At 30.7% G+C, this 26,414-nt stretch overlaps 1 protein-coding gene across 1 annotated transcript in view; it reads right to left on the reverse strand.

The window, feature by feature from the left end:
* Positions 1–215: 215 nt before the first annotated feature.
* LOC107443081 (solute carrier family 7 member 14) overlaps positions 216–26,414 on the reverse strand; it is an 82,583-nt gene continuing 56,384 nt past the window's right edge. Inside the window, exons 4-12 of the mRNA XM_016056829.4 lie at positions 22,032–22,262; positions 21,736–21,944; positions 18,593–18,751; positions 17,572–17,768; positions 15,073–15,197; positions 11,040–11,433; positions 8,071–8,322; positions 4,448–4,575; positions 216–1,121 (exon numbers count right to left, since the gene is read on the reverse strand). Of these exons, the coding sequence (XP_015912315.3) occupies positions 841–1,121; positions 4,448–4,575; positions 8,071–8,322; positions 11,040–11,433; positions 15,073–15,197; positions 17,572–17,768; positions 18,593–18,751; positions 21,736–21,944; positions 22,032–22,262 (1,976 nt within the window). The 3' untranslated portion in view covers positions 216–840. The remainder of the gene's footprint in view (positions 1,122–4,447; positions 4,576–8,070; positions 8,323–11,039; positions 11,434–15,072; positions 15,198–17,571; positions 17,769–18,592; positions 18,752–21,735; positions 21,945–22,031; positions 22,263–26,414) is intronic.

Here is a 26,414-nt window from a genome sequence, read left to right on the forward strand (position 1 = left end):
TTGAAGTATGGTGATATTTATTAGTAAACAGTTTAAATTTATGAACTTTATTAAATAAAATTGTTTTTTTTTCTGAATCAAGTAAATCCCAATAGTATATAGACCAAAGCACAAAATATATTTGAAGCAAAGTGAATATTTCAATATCCTAATGACTTATTTGCGGTCAATGACACTTTTCAATTGATTTTGTTTTATTCACCCAAGGTATTGTATTTTTGGAATGTACATTTGAATGTACTTAAAAATTAATAAATCAGCATCATCTGTGATGTTAATAGCTTTCTTAACGATTAACAAAAGTTATGACGACAAAATATAACTCAATAAATTTTACATTTTCAATAAACTATGAATTTCGTAATTTTAATTCTATGACCTACGAATATCATAAATGTTAAGAAAGTTACCACCAAAATTGCTTTCATCTTCTATCACTAACTATCTAAGACATTTTCAATGAATCTTTAGATAGCATTATTGCTGAAGTACAAAGAAAGTCAACATAATTTAGACACACAAGTATAGTAAACAGGCACAACAAATTTGATTTAGAAAAGAAAATTGACTCTATGACAGCGGGGCCCGCTTTGTTTCCTTCCTCGCAGTCTGTACAAATATAGATATCTATACATGCATGTTACGTGTCAAAGCCCCTGACATCATGTCACAAAAATTGTTTCTGAAGTCTTATCGATGTATATCAGTATAATTGATTTCTTTCTTCAAAGGGCTGGGGCTATGTCCAGATTTTCTTCATTTTAAGCAAAAAATCCAGACAGGCCCCACCACGGAAAACAAGTACCCCACTAATATACATAATTAAATTTAAAAAAGGATCTAGTCGAATTTCGACCACGGATCTTCTTCTAATGGATCAGGAATAGGGTTGAAGTAGCCGTTACCAGTGGTTGTAGTGGGTACGTCATAAGATTCTTCTTGGTAATCATACGTTTGATGCTGCTGCTGTTGCTGTTGTAACATATACTGTTGTTGTTGGCTGTTATCTGGTGCAGCGAGATTTTGCATTCGTTCTTCGGGTATTTGTAATTCCAAAGGCTTATCCGTGTGGATTTCCAGAGAGCTGTTTTTGATGCCATAGTAGAAGTACATGAACATTCCTTATTGAGAAAGACAAAAAGACAGAAATAAATAAAACATAGGTGGGTGCCCATGAAATATGATAATAAATATCACTGAATAACAAAATTAAGCATTCTCAGACAGTATGAGCATTTTTCGACAATTAGGATATTTTGAAGTGGAGACTCATCCAATTTTAGATTTTGTCCAGCATTTAAGTTATCCTCATAAAATTGGGTTTGATATTTTATTTTGTCCCAAGTCATGTGGAATCCCAGGCACTGACTTGACCGATGTTGCTGCGCGATCTGCTATTAACCATTTCACTCTGTCTGTACCTTTCTCAGATATAAAAATACATGTACGACAGATATTATGAAATCTTTAGGGTTGTAACAATGGCATCTTCAAATCAATCATAAATTGCACTCTGTAAAAATTGATTTGAACCCATTGCCTGTGTTGCGTTACGTCTCCGAATCGGCCGCACTCAACCCCAATCTTCACTTGCTGTTTGGCCAACTTCCACCTCACTGCAACCTTTGTAACATTTTACTCACAATCCATCACTTTTTAATTATTTACCCATGTTTTAACCAATATCGTTTTATCTCTTTTTGGTAACTATATTTTTTGTATAAAAATTTTTCGGATAAAGTTTATGATCCTAACATCTTTGTATTTCTAAGCGCTATTTTATATTGTATATGACTATTCTTACCTATTTTGTGAAATTTTATCGTATTTACTCTTTTATTTACTTTTGAAGGCAGTTCAGCGCTATGTACAGTTTTAAAAATTTCATGTATTTTAATAAGATAAAATAGTAATATAGATATTATCTTTTGATTTGTTATAAAAATCGTTGATTTGGAGCAGCATGCTGAACCTTTTGCCATTAATATCTACATTCAATTCAATTTGAAATAAGCATTGAGCTGTTAAGTGGTGCTTTCACGTTTTTTTAAGCATTAAAAGATCAATTGTTTTAGTTTTCTCTTTTATATATCAAAAGCGAAAACTATTAGTAAAACCGCATCACTATATTTTATGATAAAAACAATATTTTATAATAATCTGAATAACAATATTTCCACTTGGCAACGGAATGATTTATTGAGCGCTCAGAGTTACTTTTGCGCTAAGAGTGGAGGATCTGTAAGCTGAATGCGAATGCTTTAAATAACAACAAAATAAAGCATGATTTTCTGAGTGGTGCTTACGGTTTCTCCACTCTTTGCAAAGCATTTAAAGAACGATTGTGTCAGTTTTGTCTCTTTTTACAGCAAAAGGCACACATTTAGTAGCAACTGAATAGCGAAATAAGAATATTCATTTGCTGATTGATGCTTAGTGTTCCTGAGGAATGCTCATCATTTACAAGGCTTATAGGGACATCCTTCATAAATTTATAAGTCTCCCCCCATTTCAGCAAACACAAGTATAGATGTGTATTTTTTTTTAGTCGGTTAGTTTTTTTTAAAATTTAACAATGTCATTTATGAACACATTACAAATTCCTTATAAAATTCACTGGTAACTGAGAGTAATATTTTGATTAGTTCAATTTTCAGGAGACAAAATTAACATCGTTAAAAAGAATCACAAACAAAATAGTCCGAAAAAGAAACATCGGAAATAAAAACGTCCTTTTAAGATTGTTATGCAAAACTGACTCACAAGGTATCAGTGTGTTTGTTTCAAAAATTATGTGAATTTCATAACCAATTTGAAAGTACATATTTTTTTAATTAGGCATCTTTCTTCTTTGATGGTATCACAACAACTATTAACAATGGTTTATCAGAGGATTAATCGTGTTTAAACTTAAAATTACTAACAAAATTGATGAAGCGTTTCACTTTGAAAGAATTTAAAAAAAATTAATTTGGTTATGATTATTATATCATAATACCATAGGTGAAATTATTAGAATTGAGAATATTTTTGAAATCCTTAAGATTCCCAGTAATTTAAATAAAATTTTGTGTAAAGTTTTTACCATTAACTTTAAACTAATTTTTACATGTTAATTAATTTTTACAAAAGTTAATTAATTTTGGGCACAGGTTTCATAACGAACTTTTTTATTCCAGTCCTTTTTCTTCGAATGCTTTATTTTAGGGTTGTTCTTTCCGGTGCTATTTCCTCATTTACAAGCGAAAAAGCAAATTCTCAAGCATGACACTATGGAGTCTATTTTATACAGGTTTGAATAAACTTAATGCCTTTTATGCAGAACAATTTGAAGCAGTTAATATAGCCAACAGCTGATAAAACTTCAATAATAAAACAATTGGAAAATAATAGAATCGGTTGATTATGCAAAAGAAGTCAGCCAAAAAAAAACTAAGGGGTTTTTTGAATAAAGGAAAAGCCCGAAGGGTTTTTAAAACATCCCAAACAACTAAATGAAATATATTTTAATTTCTTTGCGCTAATTTTGCAGCAGAAAGAGTGCCATTGTAGTTTTTTTCATCTGTACTATTTTGCATTAAATTTTAAATTAACACGAAACAATACAGATGTTAATAATTTTAAATAAGCAAACAAAATTTTTGTATCAAAATTTTTCCTGATTTCTATTAAGCAATTTTTTTCTTCCAAATTTATGGGCTCCACTTCTTGAACGCCATGTCAGCTATCGCTTACAATTCCATGACACAAAGTGTTAAAAGTATTTTTGATATTTTAATTTTCTTATTTTAATGATTTCTTAGGACACATGGCTGATAATGGATCGAACCATTGCAATCTTATTTTAAGTTAATATTACTTTTATTTTGCAAAAAATATGATTCAAATTTTCAGTTTCTACATTTTTTTATGGTTTTATTACCCAAAAGAATAACCATTCTATATATGTTTATTTTTTTAAAAGATTGTTCATAATTTTTCTTGATAATTGTGGCGAACAAAAAGTTTTGTCCGACTAGTACCTTTAAAACTGAAATTTCTTGCTCTGCTTTAAACCGTAAGGTTTTGTTTTTTCTTAATTGAGCGAAATAACATTTTGTTAATACACAAAAGATCACTTTAAAAAGCACATCTTATCAAGGTCAATCAGGATAATTTAGTTTAGCGAAGTTAAGTTAAACACCCAGAATAGACACCCAGGTACTTACAATATTTTAGTGTAGAGCAAAAATGGTAGTTAGGGGAAGAAAATTTTTTAATCAGTTTAAACTTGATTTAAAATGTACCATGGTTGCAAATATTGGACTAATATCTAACTCGCTCGAGCTCGCTTTAAAAAGGATAAAAGTAAAATACATAGATTTTCTTTTATTACAAGAAATAAGCACAATAACAAATTTCTATGCAAGTATTAGAGGGGGTTTGTTTTAGTTTCAAAGATGCTTACCTAAAGTCATCCAAATAAGAAACCTCACCAAAGTAAGGACAGATAATTTGAAGATAAGGTAGATGTTAACAGTTATAGCTATGCCAGGAATAAATGGAACACAGGGAGCTTTGAACTTGAGATCGCATCTTAAAACAAAAAAGGCACATATCAGTTTAAGAGATGCATTATTATCGAAACAAAGTCTTATGTTTCAATTAATGTAACAGGAATAAATCAGAATGGAACATAATTAAAGTTAATTTGTTTTAATAGTTATATCCTCAATGAAGAGCTCCTTTACCTTAAAGCTATCGCTGTCCAAACTCTCTAATTCGAACTGCAACTATTTGATCGCCTTACCTTATTTTATAGCCGTCGTTGAACAGCAGACCTAATTTAGGGATTGCGACTACTAATGTTCAACTCCGTAGCCTTGTAATTTTGAACCCAATTCAGAAGACAAGGGAATTCCTGGATCATGTATTGGGGGAAATTTGCCTTCGTGGACTTTTTTGATTAAACCAACCCGCATTAGCGTTACACGGAGAACGAAACACGAAAGATGTGTCCAAAATCGCCTTACCTTATTTTATTACAAGACCTTATTTTATTGCATTTATTGATTACCTTACCTTATTTTATTACATTTATTGATTTTCTATCGCTCTACATAGTTCGAGGTTAAATCACAGGTTTGAGTTTTTTTTCTGCTAATATTATTTATCACTGCTCTTCATACTCCGAACTTGATTTTTGGGAGTTATTTCATTTTGAAAAATTCTAAAAAATTTTTTGATAACTTTCTTGTATCCAACAGTTTTAAATATTTGGAAGTATATACACAATTTAATTTGTTACACATTGTGGTTCACACAAAAGTCCTTTCACACCTGTTTCTTAGTTTCTTATCTCATTTTTATATTTTTTGTTCAAACTTGTTATCTGTCGCTATTGATTATTAGCTTTACACGTGTTTGTTTCTTTAATTTCTATTTCATCATTTGGTGTTTAAATAGGAAGAATGCCCTTGTTTATGGAACTGAAACTATAGTATGTCCGCTTATGTACTTTTATTTGTGCTTTATTCGCGTTGCTTTTTACCTCGGTCTACATAGCATAAAATATACTTTATCCTTTGTTAGACATAATTAACGTATAAAATATTCTAAACGTTAAATGCACTTGCTATATAAAAAATGTTGAAATTGTTTCTGCAATGGTTGTAATTTTATTTCAATATAAGCTTCATGAGACTTGAATTACCTTGCATATTTTATGCGAAGTATATTTTCTGTGAACAACGTTTTATTTCTTGCATAAATTTTAGCTATTTTTTAGTGTGTTCGAATAAGATCAGTCATTTTGTTTACAATTTACCAGTTTTAAGTGGTGACTTTTTGTTAAATTCTTTAAATAATTATACTTGTCCAAATTAAAATTCAAACCTTTTAATATTTTCGATGCCTGTGAACAAAAGTGTAAAAAATATTAGGAGTTCAGTGTTGAGGGAATATTTTGCATTTGAGCTACAATTTTGAAGATGTCGTTATTAAAATTTTATTTAAATGGTTGCAATAAATAGGAATTTGAAAGTAAATCCAGAAATCTTAAAACTACCGGTTTTCTAGAAACAAATACAAATAATTAACTAATACATTTCATGAGTCATATGATTTAAATATTAGAATACTTGTTTTTGTAATAATTATAATATTATGGAAAATAATTACAGAAAATGTGTTATGGTAATTTTTAATAAGTTAGCGAAACTTGAATTGAGCGAACTATTTACTGCAAACTATGGCAAACCATAATTTTAATGGAAAAAAATATGTTAATTTTGAACTATAACAAAAAATTTATCTGATATTCTCAAAGTGCTTAATTTTATCTAAAAATCAATAGTGATAGCATGATGTGCTTTGGAGATAAAGACAACCTTAAAAACTTTTAACCAATATGAAAGTTTGTGCGTTCATATGCAATTTACCGTAACCAAATAAACTCATAAGTTAGAGTTTGCAGAGACGTCTCCATGCCTCATATTTTTCATTTCATCTTAGAGATTGTAAACTAGTTTATTTTTGACATTGTGAGGGAACCTTCTACGTAAAAATTTGAGTTTTAATCACTCTCTTTTAGAAGACCCTGGATGAATGAAAGCCGTAATTTAAATTTTGCAATACAGTATTCCGAATAGTCTCATATTTTTAAGTTTTGCTAAAATGCTGGCCGTTTTCACCCTAAGTTTGTAACTAAATCATGTTTGCAGAAAAAAGTTCAATTGAGGATAGGTTTATTGTGCATTTGATAAATATTTGACATAATATCAGAAATACGAAATTGTAATTTTGGTGACAATCACCATTTATACGGAAAGTAGATGAGTTTAGTCAGACTCTGTCTAAAACTTCTACAGAAAACATTCCCATTCTATATATTTAAAAAAAGCTTCCTTTTACATTTGATTTATTCATATTTGCTTGCAAAGCATATTTTGTTCATCTCAAATCAGTGACATTATAAAAAGGTCATTAAGCAATAAATTAGTGACATCATAAGAAAGATCATTAATCAATAAATTAGTGACATCATAAAAAGATCATTGATCAATAAATTAGTGACATCATAAAAAAGATCATTTTTTTAGCACATTAGTAACGACATAAAAAAGATCATTATTAGTGACATCATAAAAAAGATGATTTATCAATAAATTAGTGACATAAAAAGATCGTTAATCAATAATTATTTACATTATATATTATCAAAAAGATCACTCAACACTAAGAAACTAAAATATATCAATAAACTCTGACTTTTGAAAACTTCCTAACCACTGGTAAATGAAAAATGATACAAACCCCGCTATAGTGAACCTTCAAAGGACCGAAATTTCGGTTCACTATAACTGAGAGTTCACTATATTCGTTCCACAAACAATTTTAACTAATGATTCCGAACTCCTTCTTTTCATTATACATTATTTAAATAAATGACCAATAAAATGAAACACAAAAATGACTGAAAAATAATACGTAGTAGCAAAAAATGTGTTAACTTGCTTTTATTTGTTATTACTCTTCGTCTTGTGTACAAAAAAAATTAGTAATCTTTAGCTGATGCAGGGAAAAATTTGTTCATATATCTGCCTGGGTAGGCCTTAGTTTAGGGATGGAAAAGTGTAATAAAATAAGCAAACAAGCGAAAATGCTTAACGCTACATTCCACTCTACAGATGGTTTTAAAAGTCAGTATAAGTATTTATTTTGAAGTAGACATTTCAAAACTATTTTTTAAAAAAATTCGTCGTAGAAAGAAAAAATTTCATAATATCCAACTTCCTCACTTTTTCAGTTCACTATTTCCACAAAAAATAACATTATACGTGCATAGCAAGGCTCTGGACCGAACTATATTACTATATCCGGGAGATCACTATAAACCGTGTTCACTATAGCGGGGTTTGACTGTACTTTAGGATGAAGTTAAATGAAATTCATATTTTCAAAGGTTCTTTAGGAATAAAAGCTTGTTTTAGTTTGAGGGGGGGGGGGAAAGTTAGTCATTTTTTATTTTTGAGATATAATTTTCGAACTAAAAAAAAGGTATCAATGGTTGGATGGAGAGAAGAGACTCACCTAGTTTGTGGTTGGAGTGAAATGATGATGAGGCAGAAAATGATACCGAATAGGAAGACGAGCAGGAAGAAGATCGCTGCACCGCTTCTGTTTTCTAGAGCGGGCATCGCACACACTACGATCAAATCCATGATGATGATAAGCAGATAGAGCACACCCACCATCTTCATGACAAAGATACCTGTCGCTGCTGATGCCTCGCCTGGATTCACCCAATGGTAGGGCAAGAAACGTAAAAGTCTCATCATAATCCTTAGGACGATATTTAAAGTAATAATTAGCCAACTTCGATTGAATAAAAGGAATAACAACTCAATATTGAGTAGTGAACTGAATATTAAGCTAATGCAAATTTAATTTACTAAAGTTCTATAAATCTAGACCAGCGGTTCCCAATTTTTTTTGACTGTAGAAATGAAAGATCTTATTTTGGCAGAACCCTCAGACTTAGAATAAATTTCATTAGCGTTTGTGAACTTATTAACTAAAGAGTATTAATTATTTTGGAAAAATATAATGATCTAAATGTTTTTTTATTATTTTGTTAAGATGTCATGAAATAATGGAGAATGAAATTATTTCATCGCTTAGTTTTATCAAGATTATTCCTAAAAAATGGTTTTGTATCAGTTGAATTGACAGGTCTAGAGCGGTTAGATTCCGTTAAAATAAAAACAATAAGGGCGAAAATACATGTAAAGAATGTTTATCATCGAAACATGCTTCTTCATTGTTTAATTTTGTTATTCCTATTTGATGGGAAATACTAATTCAATAATTCATAAATACATTCTTCTTCATAATTTATTTATTATATTGTTATTAGGAAAAAAATATTGTTTTGAATTTTCTTTTTTCACACAGATTTCAATTAAATATAATTTCATAAAAATAACGAAAATGTTAAATAAATAATGGATTGTTAATTCGATACAAATTTAACTACAGGTTTCAAAAATCATAGCTGGTTAAAAGAAGTCTTAACTCTCGAAACCCCTATGACCTTAGGGTTCCTCGTAACACCATTTGTGAACCGTTAATCTGTACAAATCTTCCAGTTTTTTTTACAGATGAATTTTTATTGTTTCGATATGTTTTTGAACCGAAAGTGTAAGAGAAAAAGTTTAAAACCAAATATAAAGAAAATCATCAAAAAAAAACTGTCCGGGAATTTATTAGTACCCAAAATCACATTTTAAAAGCATAACAAAATTTTCTAGGATAATGAAACATCAAAATCCCCGTTTTGCTCAGATATGTATGCTCTTTTTAATTAATGTATGTAGTAATGTTATGTAAGTGGCTTATTCTTACATTGTCCCAAACTTTTCTATTCTTGTGAGCTCATGGTGTATTTTAAAAATTGTTGCTAAAAAGAATCGCTGTTATAACAGATTATAGCTAGGCTCTTATACATATACTGCTAATTTCATGTTAATGAAAAGTAAAAAAAAAAATCAGAACGCTCTTTATTCATTAAAAAATTTCACGTGATTCGTCTTATCGAATTAGAATATACATGTTTAAAATCATTTAAATTTTATGAAATAGAAATACTGTGAGTTTCAAAAAGCATGCATTAACTATAGCTACAAATTTTCTTGCTGTAATACATGTACTGTTCACAATTACCAAGGTTAGTGCATCCGATTGGTATTATTGTGTGAACAACATTTTCACTCCTTACAGTTTAAGGGCTTGGTTCAATCTAACGAACCACATGTTAGTCGCATTTTAAAATTGTCCAGAAGAACGTTTATTAAGAGCTACGTGGAAAACACATATAAAAAGGCAATATGATATTTTTCAGCGTTGTGCTGTTACCTAGTGAAAATTCCAGAGACTTCAAAAGTAGCTTTATAGAAACAATACAAAAGAACAGTTAGATGTAAAAATATCACCTTTTAAAAAAGTGTATTTTATTACTATATCTCTCAAACGAAATTAGTACGTATCAATCGAAACTATGCTTACTATTATTATACTTTATATAGTTGTATTACGCTTATAATAAAAACATTCACTTTTATGATTAATACTTTATCTATTCTTCAGAAATTAAGAGTAAAAGAGTAATCTAGGAGTAAAGATAAGTAAAAAGGAGTTACAAATATTTTGTTGATGCACATTTCAGTAAACTTTTTTTGATTATACATTCTCATGAATCCCTTTTAATTGAAAGTTAAGATACTCTGACCATTAAAATTTTTTATAAAATAAAATTTAATGTTATTAGCATCAAAACTTTCTTGCTAGAATCAGAACACTTATTTATAAAAAATTATCGCTCATAGGCTGCAATAGTGGCACAACTCAAAAAACACGCGTTTTGGACTAAGAACAGGTGTAAAAATGAAATGAAAATACGCATTCTTTTCAGAAGCAATACTAGCACAACTCATAATTCAATTTGAAGGTTATCTTCGTTTAAGCAAGCTAAAGCATTTCTTATGCATTTTCCTTAGCAATGAAAACTTTAAACCCACTAATCTCAAAACATGATTTTTTGAGCTGTGCCGCTATTACAGCCCATGACCGTTATAAGCATTAATAAAACAATAATTAACTATAATACTCGCTCAAAACACTGATTAAATAACACCCTAAATAACCTGATGCAAGAGAGCAGCAGAAAATTAGGTGATTTGAGCTAACTCTGTGAATGTGTGTTTTAGAATAAATCGCTTTTGGAGTGCAACTGCTTCTGTATTAAAATTCTTTTAAAAAATAAACATAAATTTTAAATAGCAAAATAAATGGGATTGAATTTTTATAAACGTTTTAAGTGATCACATTAGGTCAGAAAGACCGATCCCTATACAAAAGTTTTAATTTTTGTGTAGAATCATCTTAGTTTTTGATTTTCTGTGACTCTGCAGAATTCGTCTTATTTGCGTTGCTATGTTTTGTTTGCAGAGAATAATGTCTTGTTGAATATAATTCTGAACCAACCCAACATTATTACTAACCTTTGTGGTAAGCTAAATACTGCTGCTAGAGGTGGGGCTTGAGAAGAAGAGGGAGGCGGAGGAACTGCACCATAACTTGTGTCTGTACCATGCATCAATAGATCATCGTCTCTCTGAGCTGCGTCCCTGATTAAATCGGGTCGTTGATGATCCCCGAAGTCCAGATCACCTCTTGGACTTTCATCGCTATCTGAAGAATCGTATCGGTTTGTTCGTTTCGTATGAATGGTGGTTGTTGTAGTTGCTGGAAAAACGGGTGCAGGATGCTCTTTAGAAGGAGTGGGACATGCTGAGCGAATAGACTCAGGTAGTAGTTGTACTAGAGTAGTTCTAGGTGGTTGGTAACGCAGCAAAAGGACGCAGGTTGATACAAGAGTATATGCCATTAGTGTGCCTACAAAACGTATTTATTATTAGAAAGGATGAGAATGAAAATTCAGGTGAATAAGACTAAACAACTTGAATAAAGCACGAATAATGGTCCCAAAAAAAAGATGTATGGTAGTTTCGGTTCCATAAACAAGAATCTTCTTCAGTGTCAAAACAGGGAATGCATGTGTTTGTAATATTCTCTGTTTTGAAACTGAGCAGGTTTCTTGTTTATAGAATCGAAACTATAGCATGTCTGTTTTTGCACCATTATTTGTGCTTTATTCGTGTTTAGCTCATGCAGCACCAAAAAAATCCTTAATTTCATCTGGTAAATTCTGAAGTAAAGGATAGAGCAGAAGTAATTTTTTCTGTTAATAAAAGATTTATAATCAACCTTTTGCTAACGTTTAATCTTAATCTAGTAATACATTCTATCATTCTAATCCTAGCAACAAGAAAAAATAATTGTTGTAATGTGTATCAAACTGAATGCTAAAATGATTGAAAAGTATCGTTCGAAAACTAGTCGGGAAAATATTATTATTGAAAAATATATTTAGGAGAGCTGGGCTCTTAGTATCCAAATATTATAACTAGCAGTACAATAAAATTTACTTTAAATTCATCATCTAAAATCATAATTGTATTAATAGAACATTGTAATCAGTTAGAAAAACGAAAGTGTGTTTTAGTAGAACAGTAATTATTTAGTCAAATTGTTTACATACAGTGCACAACAATAATCATAATACATAATCATAAAAAAGTACAATGCAAAACTTATATGAATTAAATGAGATTATTAAGACAAACTAGTTTTATAATTCTGAAAAAGAAATTTTAAATTTTATAAATAGTTCTAGAAATATGTGAAGAAATCAATAAACCGTATGTAGTATGTTTTCCAAGTTGAATATGTATCTCACTCTTTTGTAAACTTAAAAATCTGATTCGGTTAAGCAAGATATATTTTTCAAAGAAAGTAAAATTTTGTATCTGATTTCTAAACTTAAGTTAGTAATAATTTCACTCGATTCCATAACTTGACTGTACTAGTTATGTAGACAATATGTTTAAGGTCAATCCCTCAAGTACATAAAAATATTAGTATTTGAAAATGCAAACATGATGTAAAAATACTATATAAAAAAAATTATACAACGTGTAATGATCTATTCAATGACAATACACATTATTTAAAAATAACATGCATACAACTAAGCAACATTTAACCCCTTCCTTCTCGCTCCCGTGAAAATGACGGGGTGAGGTTTCGCCCTCTATTTCTCTCTCCTGTGATATTTACCGGCTGGAGTGTTCAGTAGTAACGCGCCAAAAAGAATAAAACTAATTCATTTCTTTCATTTTATTTCTCATTTCACGCACCAGATGGCAGTACCAGGATATTTTTAAGGTAAATGTAGATAGTTAGTTTATTTTAAACTAGATGTCAGCGCTAATCAAATACGTGTATTTGTGATATGATATAAAAATAGGCGCTTTTATGACCGTTTTCTTGAAAATTAACCGATCGTGAAGGGATTAATATGTTTTGTCTCTTTAAATATTCCTGATAACTGAAAATTTGGATCATACGAAATTCCGAATACCGTCATGTAAATGAAATACGACGTTTGACTAAATTTTTGCCTATGTATTCAAACAAAGTTTTATATCAGAATAAATCGGAATTTCAGCCACAATTTTTAAATTTGTCAGTTAGAATTGCATTTGAACGTTTTTCACTTAGTCGCTATATCTGTGTATGCAAATGAAAGCGAATTCGATGGTTACTTTCCGACGTTATATTGCGAGTCCTATTCAGATACATGCTTTAGAATTCTTCGTCTCGATTCGTATTCACATACAGCATGATTCTTATTTCATGAATGCGAATCTCTTATTTATCCACGCAACGCTTTTATGATTTTTTAAAACTTTTTTTTATGAAGTTAAAGGAATGAGAAATTAAATGATAGATATTTAATGGAGAGATTATTTTTTAGAAGTAATTTCGGCTTTTATTATTCGGATTTGTGAGATACTACTGCACCATCAAAAATAACTCTCACTTTTGCTTTCAAATGTGTTACGAAAATGTTTCCTCAACTCCAAACTTCATTGCAATGCATTGTCGGAGATGGTTAACCTAAAATGATGAAACTAGAATTAAGATTAGACAATCGAAAATGGACGAATTCAGCCTACCGGTTTGTATGGTTATAAAAGTCAAGGAGTTTTAATTTCGTTTCGGGCGTGGTTGAAATTTACCCCTCTATTCTAGCTGTACTTGTAGTGTTGTGACATATATATGAAGCCCTCGATAAAGTGATTATTATAAAAGTTGGATACATTAGGCACTACGAGGGTTTTTTTCTGTTTTAAAAAATAGAATAACGAAATATTTTTACTTTTGACGAAATTCGTTTCGTCTTTATTTCGTCACTTTGACAAAATATACGCTCTGATCATATAATAGGAGACTGTTTCGTCAGAAACGTTTTGTGATATTTGAGTATCCATTTTTTACAGTGTGTATTTTCGCTGTTAACTGATCGTTGAAAAATATTGCCCACTACCGAGAAGAACTATAACCCTTACATTTTTTCGAATATTATTGCCTGTATATTACTGCCATTTAATTTTGATGAGTTTTTATTTCACAGTGCTCTTAGAAAGATTTTAAATACACAATCTTTGGTTCTGGACATTGCACCTTTCTTATCAGGAATGACAACTGAGACTGTCATGCATCATTCCTACTCACATCTATACTTACAGGGGGTGATCAAATGAAAAGGTACGAAACGACACGGTGGGTACAAATGTAGACTTTATTCAAAATATACACCATAGGCCTGAGCACAACGATCCCACTGATGAACAAGCTGCAGGATTCCTTGTTCCCAGAACTCCTGTGGCCGAGACGAGACCCAGTCCTTCACAGCGTCCTTGAGTACGTCGTCCAAGTTGAAGCGCTTCCCTTTCAGGCGTTTCTTCAGTGGACCAAACACATGGAAATCACAGGATGACATGTCCGGACTGTAGGGCGGATGGTCCAACGTCTCCCACTTGAACTTGGCTAGTTCCATGTGTGTGACTCTGGAGACGTGTGGACGCGCGTCATCATGGAGCAGAACCACACCCTCTGTGAGCAGCCCCTGATCTTTTGTTCTTAAGAACCTGCGTAGGCGTCGGAGTGTCTCACAGTACACATAGGAGTTAATGGTTTTTCTGTGCTCGAGTTTCTGTTCCTCATACGGACTGCTGCATCATTTAGACGCTGCTTTTGATAAGAGCCTCTGCTCTCTCCTGCGCATGCGGGTGCCCGCGCACGCTCCGACCCCCGTCAGGGACTCCAATCGCATCCCGATATGTCTCGCTACGTTCTCCCATGGCGGAATATGCAAATATTTAACTGTTACGTTTTTACGTCGTTTCGTACCTTTTCATTTGATCACCCCTTGTAGTACGACATACTTAGTTCGAAATCAGACCTGCTGTTTTGCGCAAACATTATTTTTTATTCTCCGTTTTACGTCGGCATATTTGATCAAACAAAATCATTGCAACTATCATGAAATAATCATTTAAAAACATATTATCTAGTCAATTATATTTTCATAAAAAGAGCTAAGAGCAAAAATGTCACTGTTTTTACCAATTGACATCATTTCCACAAGAACATCGAGACTCATTATCAGTGATACAAAAGCTGTCATGAGTCCCAGAATGCATGTTGCTTTGGCTGGAGTTCCGGTGAAAGGCCATACCACTGCCAGTGTTCTAAAAAGAAATATATAAGAAAGTCTATTATTCTAAGATATATATGAATGTCGCATGATAAATAAATAACTTTGTTCATTGCAAACAGCCGTCGTCATTTAGGATACGCCAGGCTAATTTAAAAATTTCCCAGGATTTTATAATCAGACGAGCACTTATTAAGCCAATGTATTGAACCCACATACCCTTAGGATAATTCGAAACCCACTTCTCAATTAACTCGATTTATTTCAGACTGTTTGCAAATAGTCCAGAGTTCTGAAGACTTATCGTTAAAAGTCTTATTAAAAGTGCAAAATTAGCCTGAATAATGTCCGTACATTTTATAATAAATTTAAAACCATGCAGGTTGTTTGTATTAAGATTAAATCTATTGTTTACCTATGGAAATAGTGAAAATTTTCTTAATGTGTTTGGTGCATTGCAAAAATATCGGCGCTGTTTGCGAAGGGCTGCATTTTTCAATTAAACAACTGAACAATAACAAATAAATTGTCAAAAATATCTTAAAATAGAGAAATAAATAATTCATGAATTTGATCATTTGCATTACATTTGTTAATTAAGAGAGATTTACTCTTAGTGGTATTAAAAGATTCTAATTACTGCGTTTTCCTCAAAAGATTTTATATAGTCGGAAAATTTTGTATATAAAGCATTTTAGCTCTTAAGCTACATATTTGATTTATTTATATGTGTTGGTGAACGAAATCAATTTAAATCGAATTAACTAAATCGATAATTTATATATTAAAACTAACACTTTGCGACCATCAGAAAAAATTAATTTACAAAGCAGAGCAAGTATTATTTCAAGGTAAAATAAAATGGTAATGAGTAAAAAATGCAAAATATTTGTTGTCACTTATTTGTTAATTTGTTTTCATATTAAATATACCTTTACACTTGAATAAAAATTTGCATTTTGCACTATAATTTAAATGCTTTTAGAAACTCGGAATTTCAACGTTTTTTTTAAAAATTGAAATTAAAAATAGTTTTCAATTGCGTTTTCCAAAAATAAAGTTTAATAATACTCGCAGGCTCGATAACTACTTTAACCGTATGCAAAATAGAAATATAGTTCCGATTTCAAGTATTATGTGTACAATACATATTAATTCTAAGATAAACAATGATTTACTTTCCATAAATCGTCAATTTGCTAAAAAAAAATACGTTTGCTTTTAAAAACCTTTTATATAATAGAAAAAAATTCTATAGTATCAACCAATTTAATTCTTATAATAAATTATAATTAAAATTTAAAATTCCAGCAGCCTCATGAAATATTTGTCATCACTTTTTTTTAATTTTTCCGGTAGCTGTCATCCTTTTTACATAAGTCATATCTGTATTTTTGAGACTACTTTTTACAATTTTTTACTGTGGATAGTCTGCTAACTCATTTTATTACGTTTTTCAATGTTTTCAATATATATATATAAGTTCAAAATGAAGAATAAAACAAAGAAAAATAATAGACATGAAAAAAAGGGGGTGGGAAATAATAAGNAAACTACCACTATATAAAGTATGCTTTAAAACAAGTACAATTTATTCACGCACATTGACCTCTCAGAACATCCCCCTTCTCCTCTAATTTTGGGCACTTAATTCTGACGAATAGGTATGACTAGAAAATAAACCATAAAAACATGAAGCAATGTTAAATTAAGATGGTTTATGCTCAGTGAGGTTCGCATTAAGATTGCATAAAAGCCCTTTTATATATATTAAATATACCTTGACTAAACAAGGCTAGAAAACCTTCTGAAAATCGAGACTGATATTGTTTCACGAGAAATAAGGTTTTTGTCGTATTTATGCAACGATACGAAAGAATAATTAAAAAACAAGGTTTATCTCATTGTATCAAGATTTTTATGCAAAGGATAAAAAATTTTAACATTTTAAAAGTCAAGGATTGGATTGATTAGTAAACTCTCATCATTAAAAAAAATATTGCGGTTGAGAACCTGAACATGCATAAGAAAAAAAAAGTTCAAAAATAAGGTTTGCAATAAAAGCCAAGAAGTTTTTTTTTGTAATGGTTTATGCGAGCCCATATTCGATCTTTAAAAAAGAATATTGGCATGGTAACATTTCTGCTTTGTTGGAATATTGATTAACCAGTCAAACTTCGGGACAATAAAAAAAATGTAAGTACAACGTTTGCCATAAGATTGTTTGCCATCTGGGATGGTATTTAGAGCGAAATAATAATTCATTTTAACACAAATTTAATAAAGGTAATGTACTTATATTACCATGAGATAAAAACTTATTAATAATACTATATTTAAAAATAAATACTTGCATATCTAATCTAGTGTATTTCTGAATATAGTAAAGGAATGAAAAAAACATTCACCTAAAAATGAGTCCATCTTTTGCCATTGCATATACAATTCTCGGCATAGGGAACATGGAACCAAACATGCTGACAGTTAAACCTGCGAGTGCACCGATTGCAACAATATACTTAGAGCTGTAAGCACCTTTTTGGGCGAACATTTCTACTAGAGCTGATTCGGCGTCTATTTTTTCATATGGAATTATGAGCGTGAGCTAGGAAAAATAATTTTAACATAAATTAACAATCGAACGTAATAAAATGCAACTTATAAATATTCATTTAATCATATAACTGAGCGAAAAATAAACCATTTTTAAGGAATTAATACCAGAAATATTCATAAAAAAATCATAAGTCACATTTACTATTGTTGTCACAAGCTTGAATAACCATCCATGTTTAAAACGATAGAAAGAAATTTATCTGTCTAATATTATTAACGAAACCTCAAGATGATATTAAAAACTATTAAGGATTTATCAAAAATACATATATAGCAAAGAAAAAATACATAGCAAAGAAATAAATTTGAGTCAATTTTTATTAGAATAAATCCATCAGAATAGTAAGTATGAAAGTATCGAAGTTCGTAATCATGAATTATGAATTTATTTAGTGCAGTTTTTCCTAATGTAATATAAGCAAGATGTAACAAAGTGAGAAACTTAATATTGTTCTACAAAGCTTTAAGACTCCTTAGCACATTTTAATTTATAATTATTAGTTGATATGAAATAAAAGCAGAAAAGGGCAATCTTAAAAATATATTTAATAAACTTGGAAGATAAAAGTAGTTCATTTCAAAATTAAAATATATTGAAGAACAAATTGAATTAATTTGCTAAAGTATTAAAAAAATGAAATTAGGTATTTTAACAAGCATTTACTTAGAGAAATATTTCAAATTGTGAAGAATCGAGAAGTACAAAACTAAAGAATATCTTTTTATTGGAGACTTTTCTCCGTCAAAATGCACTTTAAGTGCTCTTAAAAAGATCTCCATTACCGGTTTGGGTAGAGGTACTAGATTACTCACCATCATACTAGAAGTAATGTAGGCAGTTAGGACAATAACCAAGCTAATGATTACAGCCATGGGAATAGACCATTTGGGATTTTTCGCCTCCTCTCCAGTTGTTGCAATAATGTCGAAACCAATGAAAGCATAAAAACATACAGCTGCGCCAGACAAAACCTAAAAATTGGACTGATACATTAGATGAAAAAAAAAACAAATATTAGCTACCAAGAAAATATATTTTTATAAGAGATTATTTTGAATCTAACTATACATAAACATCTTTTGAAGAAAAATCTTCGTCTCGTAAAAATAGTAAAAACATATATTATGACGAATAGTAGAAGTCACGTTGTCTGATCTATGATTCAAAGAACACAAATGTGTTTGGTTGTCATCAGCATAAAATTAATAAAAGCGATAAAGCGATATATCAGTAATATTTATTTTTCACATTCCTTGATAAATTCTTTGATACTTATAAGATTCACAAAATTCAGACCTAGCTTTTAGCTGTAATTCCTCTCTTCTTCCTACCCTTAATTTTTATCAAATTATATGGAGAAAATAACCCTCTGTGTTAGGCACTCTGATTTAAATGTATCAGTCAGTCAGAAAAAAGTTTCTTTTGGATTTTGGTAAGTCATATTTACTTTTAAAACAACGTTATGTGAAATTCAGTTAACAAATGCAATGGAATACCTGCAAGTGACTTAGTGTGGCTATCTATATTCTGATTGGTTGTTGAAATTTGACATTTGTTTACGTTAGCATTGTTCTTCCCATTATATTTTGAGTAAGCCTAGCCCGTTCAGTATCAATTCTCTTAAATGATACATCATATCTTTCACTATATATCTTACTCAACACAAAAACAAGCATGAAGCCACGTGGAGCGTAAATTATTCATCGAAGTTGTCAGGTACACAAAACAAAAATATATCACCGATACAATAAAATGCTTTAACAAATAATAAATCTAAAATAAGCAAAAGACGTAGTTAAGAAAGAATTATATTTCAACAAATTCGATGTGCAATGCGACGCTATATTTAAATCACGTCGCGTTAATTAACATTGAAACTTATGTGGAGAAACTTTGCTCAACTTTAACTAGCCATTTTGATTATAAACAATCTGTTGACGTCATAAGTCACATGTGAGAGGGTATCTGGTCTTCTTGAAGTGCAAATGTTCAATTGAAATAATGAACTCAAAACAACTATTTGAAATAACGCAATATTAAGAACTAATTTTCCGCACTATTGCAAAATAAACACTTTAGAAATATAAAGAGAGTAACCCTTTGTGATAAAATGATTAAAAAATAACATTTAAACAACCACAAATAGTAAAATTCGAATAAAACCTAGATTCGTTTCGGTATGACATAGATATACCATTATCGGTAGCACAAATGGTAAAACAGAGATGACATAATACAACAGATGTTACACTACACTGATTGAAAGAAATATACTGGTAAAGAGTAACAAACAGTAAAATTAGTGCTTTTCAAATATTTGAAAAATATAGTACCATATTTTTCAAATATTTGGAAAACATCAAATCATGAAAATTGTCATCTCTGCCATTTACCCTACTGATGAAGGTGCACCTAATGGCCTCGATGCCTGTTTTGGTTTCACTAAAATTTTACCATCTGTTATTTTTAAATGTTGTTTTCAATCTATTTAAATTTAACGAGTTTTTGTAGAAATCAAATAATGAATAAGAATTTTAAAAGCAGGGTTGTGCATGAAGTAGTTATGGTAGTTGAGCAAAATTATTAGCTTCAATTTTTATTCCAGTAAACTCGAAAATTGAATCTGTGAAACCAGTTTTCAGTCTGAATACAATAATAAATTTTGGGATCTTCTAATTAGATTCTTGCAACTCGAGAAGAAGTGAAGTGATTATGTTAACCATGTGATATAAATCAGATTTAATTAGACACATGTAAGCAACGTCACGCATGTGTGTTCAAATTGATTGGCTCCTGAATCGACAAATGCCACGATTTACCTATAGTAACAACACTTGTAGGTAGCCAATTGAGTAGTTTTTAATATTGATGATCCAGTTTAAGGAAACAAAAACTATTTCAAAGCAGACTTAGAGAGTCTGTGACCAAAGCTAGTTAAAAATATAAGTGATAAAAACATATAAGATAGGAGAAGATTGCTATCGTAGGGCTGGCTCTTTCGTTTTAAAATTATTAGCAGCCGATATTCCATGAATGTTATGTATACTTTTTGTAATTTGAATATCTTTATCATTACCGTCTACCGGTAACGAAAATTTTCAAGACCGATATTCCAAATTCGATGAATTTCGTGGATTATTGAGCTAAGTATTTCTTAAAATACGAATCTCCAATGAATAAAATATTCGGCAAATAGGAATTTGTTTTTAAAAAGAAGTGGTAATAAACAGAACCACTAAAAGAGATTTTTGTTTGAGATTCTCGTTAACGATACACACTCTTGTTAATTCACGTCCAAACGAATTTTGCACTTTTCTAATATTTCAATGTATGCAAACTATGTATATCGGCTAAACGTTAAGCGTTTTAAATATTATTGATAATATTTAAAACTATATCATATTAATACTGATTGTTTCTTTGTTATAAGGAATTTAATGAACTTACATATTGATTGTTAGTTGCTTTTATTGAATAGTTCCTACGAATGGGCTGGTGACCCAACCATAGAAGTATTTTCCAGGCTAACATACTTTGAGTTGTGTAAAAAATGCCACTGTATCTAATTTAGTAAAAGTATATCGAGAATAATTAAATCTAAATTAAATAATCTAATATTGATTATCTAATATTGATTTTCTAATATTCTAGATAGATGTACACATATCAAAAATCTAGAAGCATTAGAAGTTTTCAAAAAATTGTGTAATGATGCTGATCCAACCAATCCCAAAATATCTTAATATTTTTAAATATTTTACAGATTTGTATGAAGGTGATACGCTATTTTTTTTTTAATAGCTACCTGCAAATTTATAAAAACTCCCTGGCTCAATAAAGGAATCCGGTTCATAACGTCTATTCTAAACTATTAATTACCATGTTTGACGCCAAATTCAATTACTTAAAGTAAATGGCACAATGATAACAACCTCTACCATTTTTGAAGCCTTACCCCAGACCATCCGAAAGGCATAAATCCACCATGCTCACTCCAGTTTGATGTGTCCACGTAAAACAAGCCAGCGGCCATGATGAATACCCATACAGATAAATTGACGGCATTTAGAATATTGGTGAAAAGTAGAGATTTCTTAACCCCTGCCACCATCAACAAGGTCATGAAGAATGTTATTAACGCAGCCAGAAAGTCTGGAGTGTGTCCTATGTAAAAATATAATAAAAAAATATATGATGATATCACTTAATAGTAATGAATCGCCAGTAGAATACTTTTATTTTAATACTCACCAACCAAAGTACCAACACCATTTTTTATTGCAAAGCTAATCGAACCTCCAGACATAGCGTCAACGCAAGCACTGATGGCGCAAGCGCCGGCAGCCGTGCCTATAAGATATTCTAAAACCATGTTCCACCCAATCACAAAAGCTATAAATTCACCAACTGTGACATAACTGTACATGTAGGCAGACCCTGTAGTATGAGGTACTCGGACACCGAATTCTGCATAACAAACGCCTGAAATATAAATATGAAACGGATAAAATAATGTAATAAAACATTTGTATGTAATTAAAGAAAAATTTATGATAGAAAGTGGACAAAAATTAGGGAAATTATTTTAAAATACTTACCACTCTATAAGAACGTTTCAAATTTGATTTACAGAATAAATTACTTAAATTTTATTATAGTAATGTTTATGGTTGGTTCTTTCATTTTAAAATTTGGCTAATCAGTACCTTCTAATTCAGGAAGTCTCAAAATTATCTGTTCAACTTCGACGCTATTATATTGCTTTTATGTTGCTATTATATGTCTTAGTTAGGAGAAAAATATTTGTTGAGTTCAATGATTTCTTTTCTCATGATAAAAGCCTAAGGACGAGTTTTATTTCTTTTACAGAATGGTTTCTCTTTACCATTCTAGCTATTGAAGTATGAAAAGAAATTTTCTCTTCGTAACTAACTAATTATAAGTTTTTGCTGGTCTCATTGGCGTGTGGCTTCAAAGGGTGGAAAGTGCCTTTACTTGAGACTAAATGTGAGTGTTTAAGAATGAACTTAAACATGAAGTTAAGCCATACTCGTATATAGTATTTCCCCACAGTTATTTTGATATCTCACCGGACGCGCATTGCAACACTCTATATGCATGCAATCACGTGATATTAAATTTTTGTGTTAGTTTCAATTATACTCAAACTTTGTAAACAGGAGACATATGAACAAAAAAATAAATACCTATTGCATTTAAATTATGGCATTAAATGGTGAATTGTACTCACACAAAAAAAGGAAATGGTCTTTTATAAAAAAGTTATTTTAATGAAACGTTTCCAAAAATTCAATAGTTAAATTGAAAGAAATGATACATTAATGTGAAGTTTGCGTGCGTACTTGAATGCTTTCTAATTGTGCTTTCCTTCCATTTATCGAACACCGTTTTTGTTCAAAGCTATGCACAATAAAAAATATCAAATTTATTCTTGAATAATTTGGAGAAAAGTAGTTTAATTGTTGCAACGATTTAGTAATAAGACTTAGTTTTTTTTCTCTTTCTTATATGCTCAACAGTATTTAATTAATTTGTGCCTAAAATAATTTTGAGAGAACCTGTTACGATCGCGTACTACGATGTACTTATACATCGTATAAATATACTGTATTTGAGTATGTTTTTAAAATATAATTTGTGAATATGTCCTTATGTGTTTGGAAACCTATGAATAATGAAGGAGTGAAAAAAGAACGGCTTTATGTTTGCATGTACATATGTTAACATAAAGCCGTTATTAAATGTGTTATAATATGTTAGTCAAATATGTTAGATATATATAACTATGTCAGTCAGAAAATATGTTAATAATGATGATATAAAATATGTTAGTCAGTATTCTTCCGTATCTTACAGATTTCTAAAAGTGCTATAGAAAACGAAATAAATGTCAATGTGCTGGAATGTTAAATATTCATATATCTTAGAACTTTAACACAAGGTAGGTGGCGCAGTATGCGTCTATGTAACACAGGAGTAATCTTGTAAAAACCGAAGACAGCAGTCCCCCCAAATAATCCACTAAAAACTTTTATTGTTTATTATATACTGACATCGTTATTCAGAATTTATTTTTACTTGACTTAAAAAAAGTATAAAATGTGGAACTGAAAATCAAAAAACTATGACTATCTTGAAAGGAAATTTATGGCTACTCTAACATAATAAATTTCGAGGAGTCAAGTAAAGTTGATAAGCCTTTGATTAGTTTCGAATTGTAAAATGTAAAGAAAATTAAAATTATTGTTTATTAATGTTTTTTTAAAGGAAAATAGCACAGAATTACTTTATCTATATAAAAACTACAATTTTGCATAAAGGGTCCTAGGAAATTCTTCTAAATATATATATATAAAAAATTTTGTGCTTTGGAAAGGGGTCCGCAATAAATTTTGTCTTGTAGCCCTTAAAAGCTTTGTTCAGCCTTGGATGTAATTATCTTCTACAGTTTTTGTGGGCCCATCATAGACACTAATCAAGGACGGGGGAGGGGGCTAGATTGCTAAGCATTATTTCAATATTTCCTAAATTCTAGCTATTACTAGGTTACCTAGCGAAGAGGTTATCGAAACGAAACAGAATAATGCTACCATTAGGCTAAACGTTTATTGTTTGTTAGTAGGGTATGAATCTTTAGTAAATGTATAACGAGCTGAACTGAAAATAATTTTTTATAACTGTAATGACCAATAATTGAGGGGAAAAATTAATTGGGCTTAAAAAAAGAGAACATCAGCTGAGCAAAGATCTTCATGTCCTTGATTGTAGCAGTGGTAGCCACAAAAGTTCATTTCGCATCAAAACAAAAGATATATATATTTACTACCAACATGTTATTTTTTCTAAAAATTAGGAACTCTGCGTGAATTAGTTAGTGTTAGGCCGAAACTGAATACTCGTGTAATATTTCAAAATTACGTCATTTCAAGCTGTTATTGAAGGGAAAAAAACCAAGCTTATTGTGTTAAAATTTCTGATTCTTTGTTGATTATCATGATTATTTCTTATCGTAAAATTATCGAGCGATTCTTGTTATTGTGTGAAATTTTCTGATTCTTTGTTGATTATCATGATTATTTCTTATCGTAAAATTATCGAGCAAATTCTTGTTATTGTGTTAAAATTTCGGATTCTTTGTTGATTATCATGATTATTTCTTATCGTAAAATTATCGAGCAATTCTTATTTCTGCCAATGGTGAAAACACTCGAGCGGTAAACGCGCTCCAAAGATGCAAGCAACACAAGTACCATTTAAGTGGCAGCAAAGCGGAAACGGAAGAGAGCGCTGGTGTAAGCTTGATATTTTTCAGATCGATATACATTCGCTAATAAAAGCACTGGTACAGAAAAGTCGGCTACAGAATCTACGTCGGGTTTTTCTGGCTGTCTGCCAGAAATTTCGGGTAAATGGGGGTGTAAAGGGTAAAGGACTGTTTTTATTGCTTAATGATCATGAGTTGATTTTAGTTACCTTTTTTATTATGCCTCTTTTTTTATGGAATGAAAGTTGGAAAATTTATGCGTCATGAGCTATTCGACTTGAAGCTTCATAGAAATATGCTAATTCTTGATCTTTATAGATTGAATGTTAATTGGATTAATTAAGCCCTTTATATTTTCTATGTTTATTGAATTTTGCGTAAAAATATTTAGAGCGTTGGGTATGAAATCTTGATAAATCAATTAATTATTTGGGCATTAATACGAACGTCTCTTTGTGAAATTTTTACTATTTACAAAGAAAACAATAAAAGGGAGGAGAAATATTAACATAAAATTAAATCTGAGGATGTTTCATTGTTTAAGCAACCACTTCAAAAGTTTTGTAGCCATCGTGAATTATTTGTGCGTTGCCACTTCTTACAGAAATAAATCCAGTCCTTTTTTTTAAATTATCATAAGTTGTTGTAGTTCATTTACGCCACACTAGAGTTGCACAATAGGCTATTGGCGACGATCATCCGAGAAACATCCCTGAGGATGATCCGAAGATATGCCATCACAATTTTGATCCTCTGCAGAGGGGATGGCACCCCCGCTTTGGTAGCCCAACGACCTGCACGCGAAGTCGAGCACTTTACGGTACAACAGTTTAACGAGGACCTATAGCGCACACTTTCGGTCCCTACGCAGACTGATCCAAGTGGTCACCCATCCGCACACTGACCGCAGCCAGTGATGCTTGACTTCGGTGATCTGGTGGTAACCGTGTCTAAACGATCAGTCCACTGCGGGACTAAATTATCATAAAACATACTGATTAATTGACTGTCACGAGGAAAATTCCACCAGGAAGTCTTACCAAAAATAAAAACTGTAAGAAAACCATCTCGTTTCTAAAATGTTTTCGGAATGGAAGGAGTAAAACATTTGTGACTACCATAACTTATTACAGTTGTAATATATACAGATTAATAAGTCATGACAGTCGCAATAAATTTACTCCTCTAAATCATAGAAATGAAATTGTTTTACTATCAGTCTTCCTCTCATTTCTATAAAAGAGTTTTTCTTGTGTTGGTAAGTCAATATAACTTTCCTCCAAATAAATTCTTTGTGTGACTGGATGTTTGAAAAAGTACAACAATTATAACTTGCGAACTATTAGATT

This window comes from Parasteatoda tepidariorum, chromosome 10 (genome assembly GCF_043381705.1).
Source record: "Parasteatoda tepidariorum isolate YZ-2023 chromosome 10, CAS_Ptep_4.0, whole genome shotgun sequence".
In the NCBI taxonomy this organism is placed as follows: Eukaryota; Metazoa; Arthropoda; class Arachnida; order Araneae; family Theridiidae; genus Parasteatoda; species Parasteatoda tepidariorum.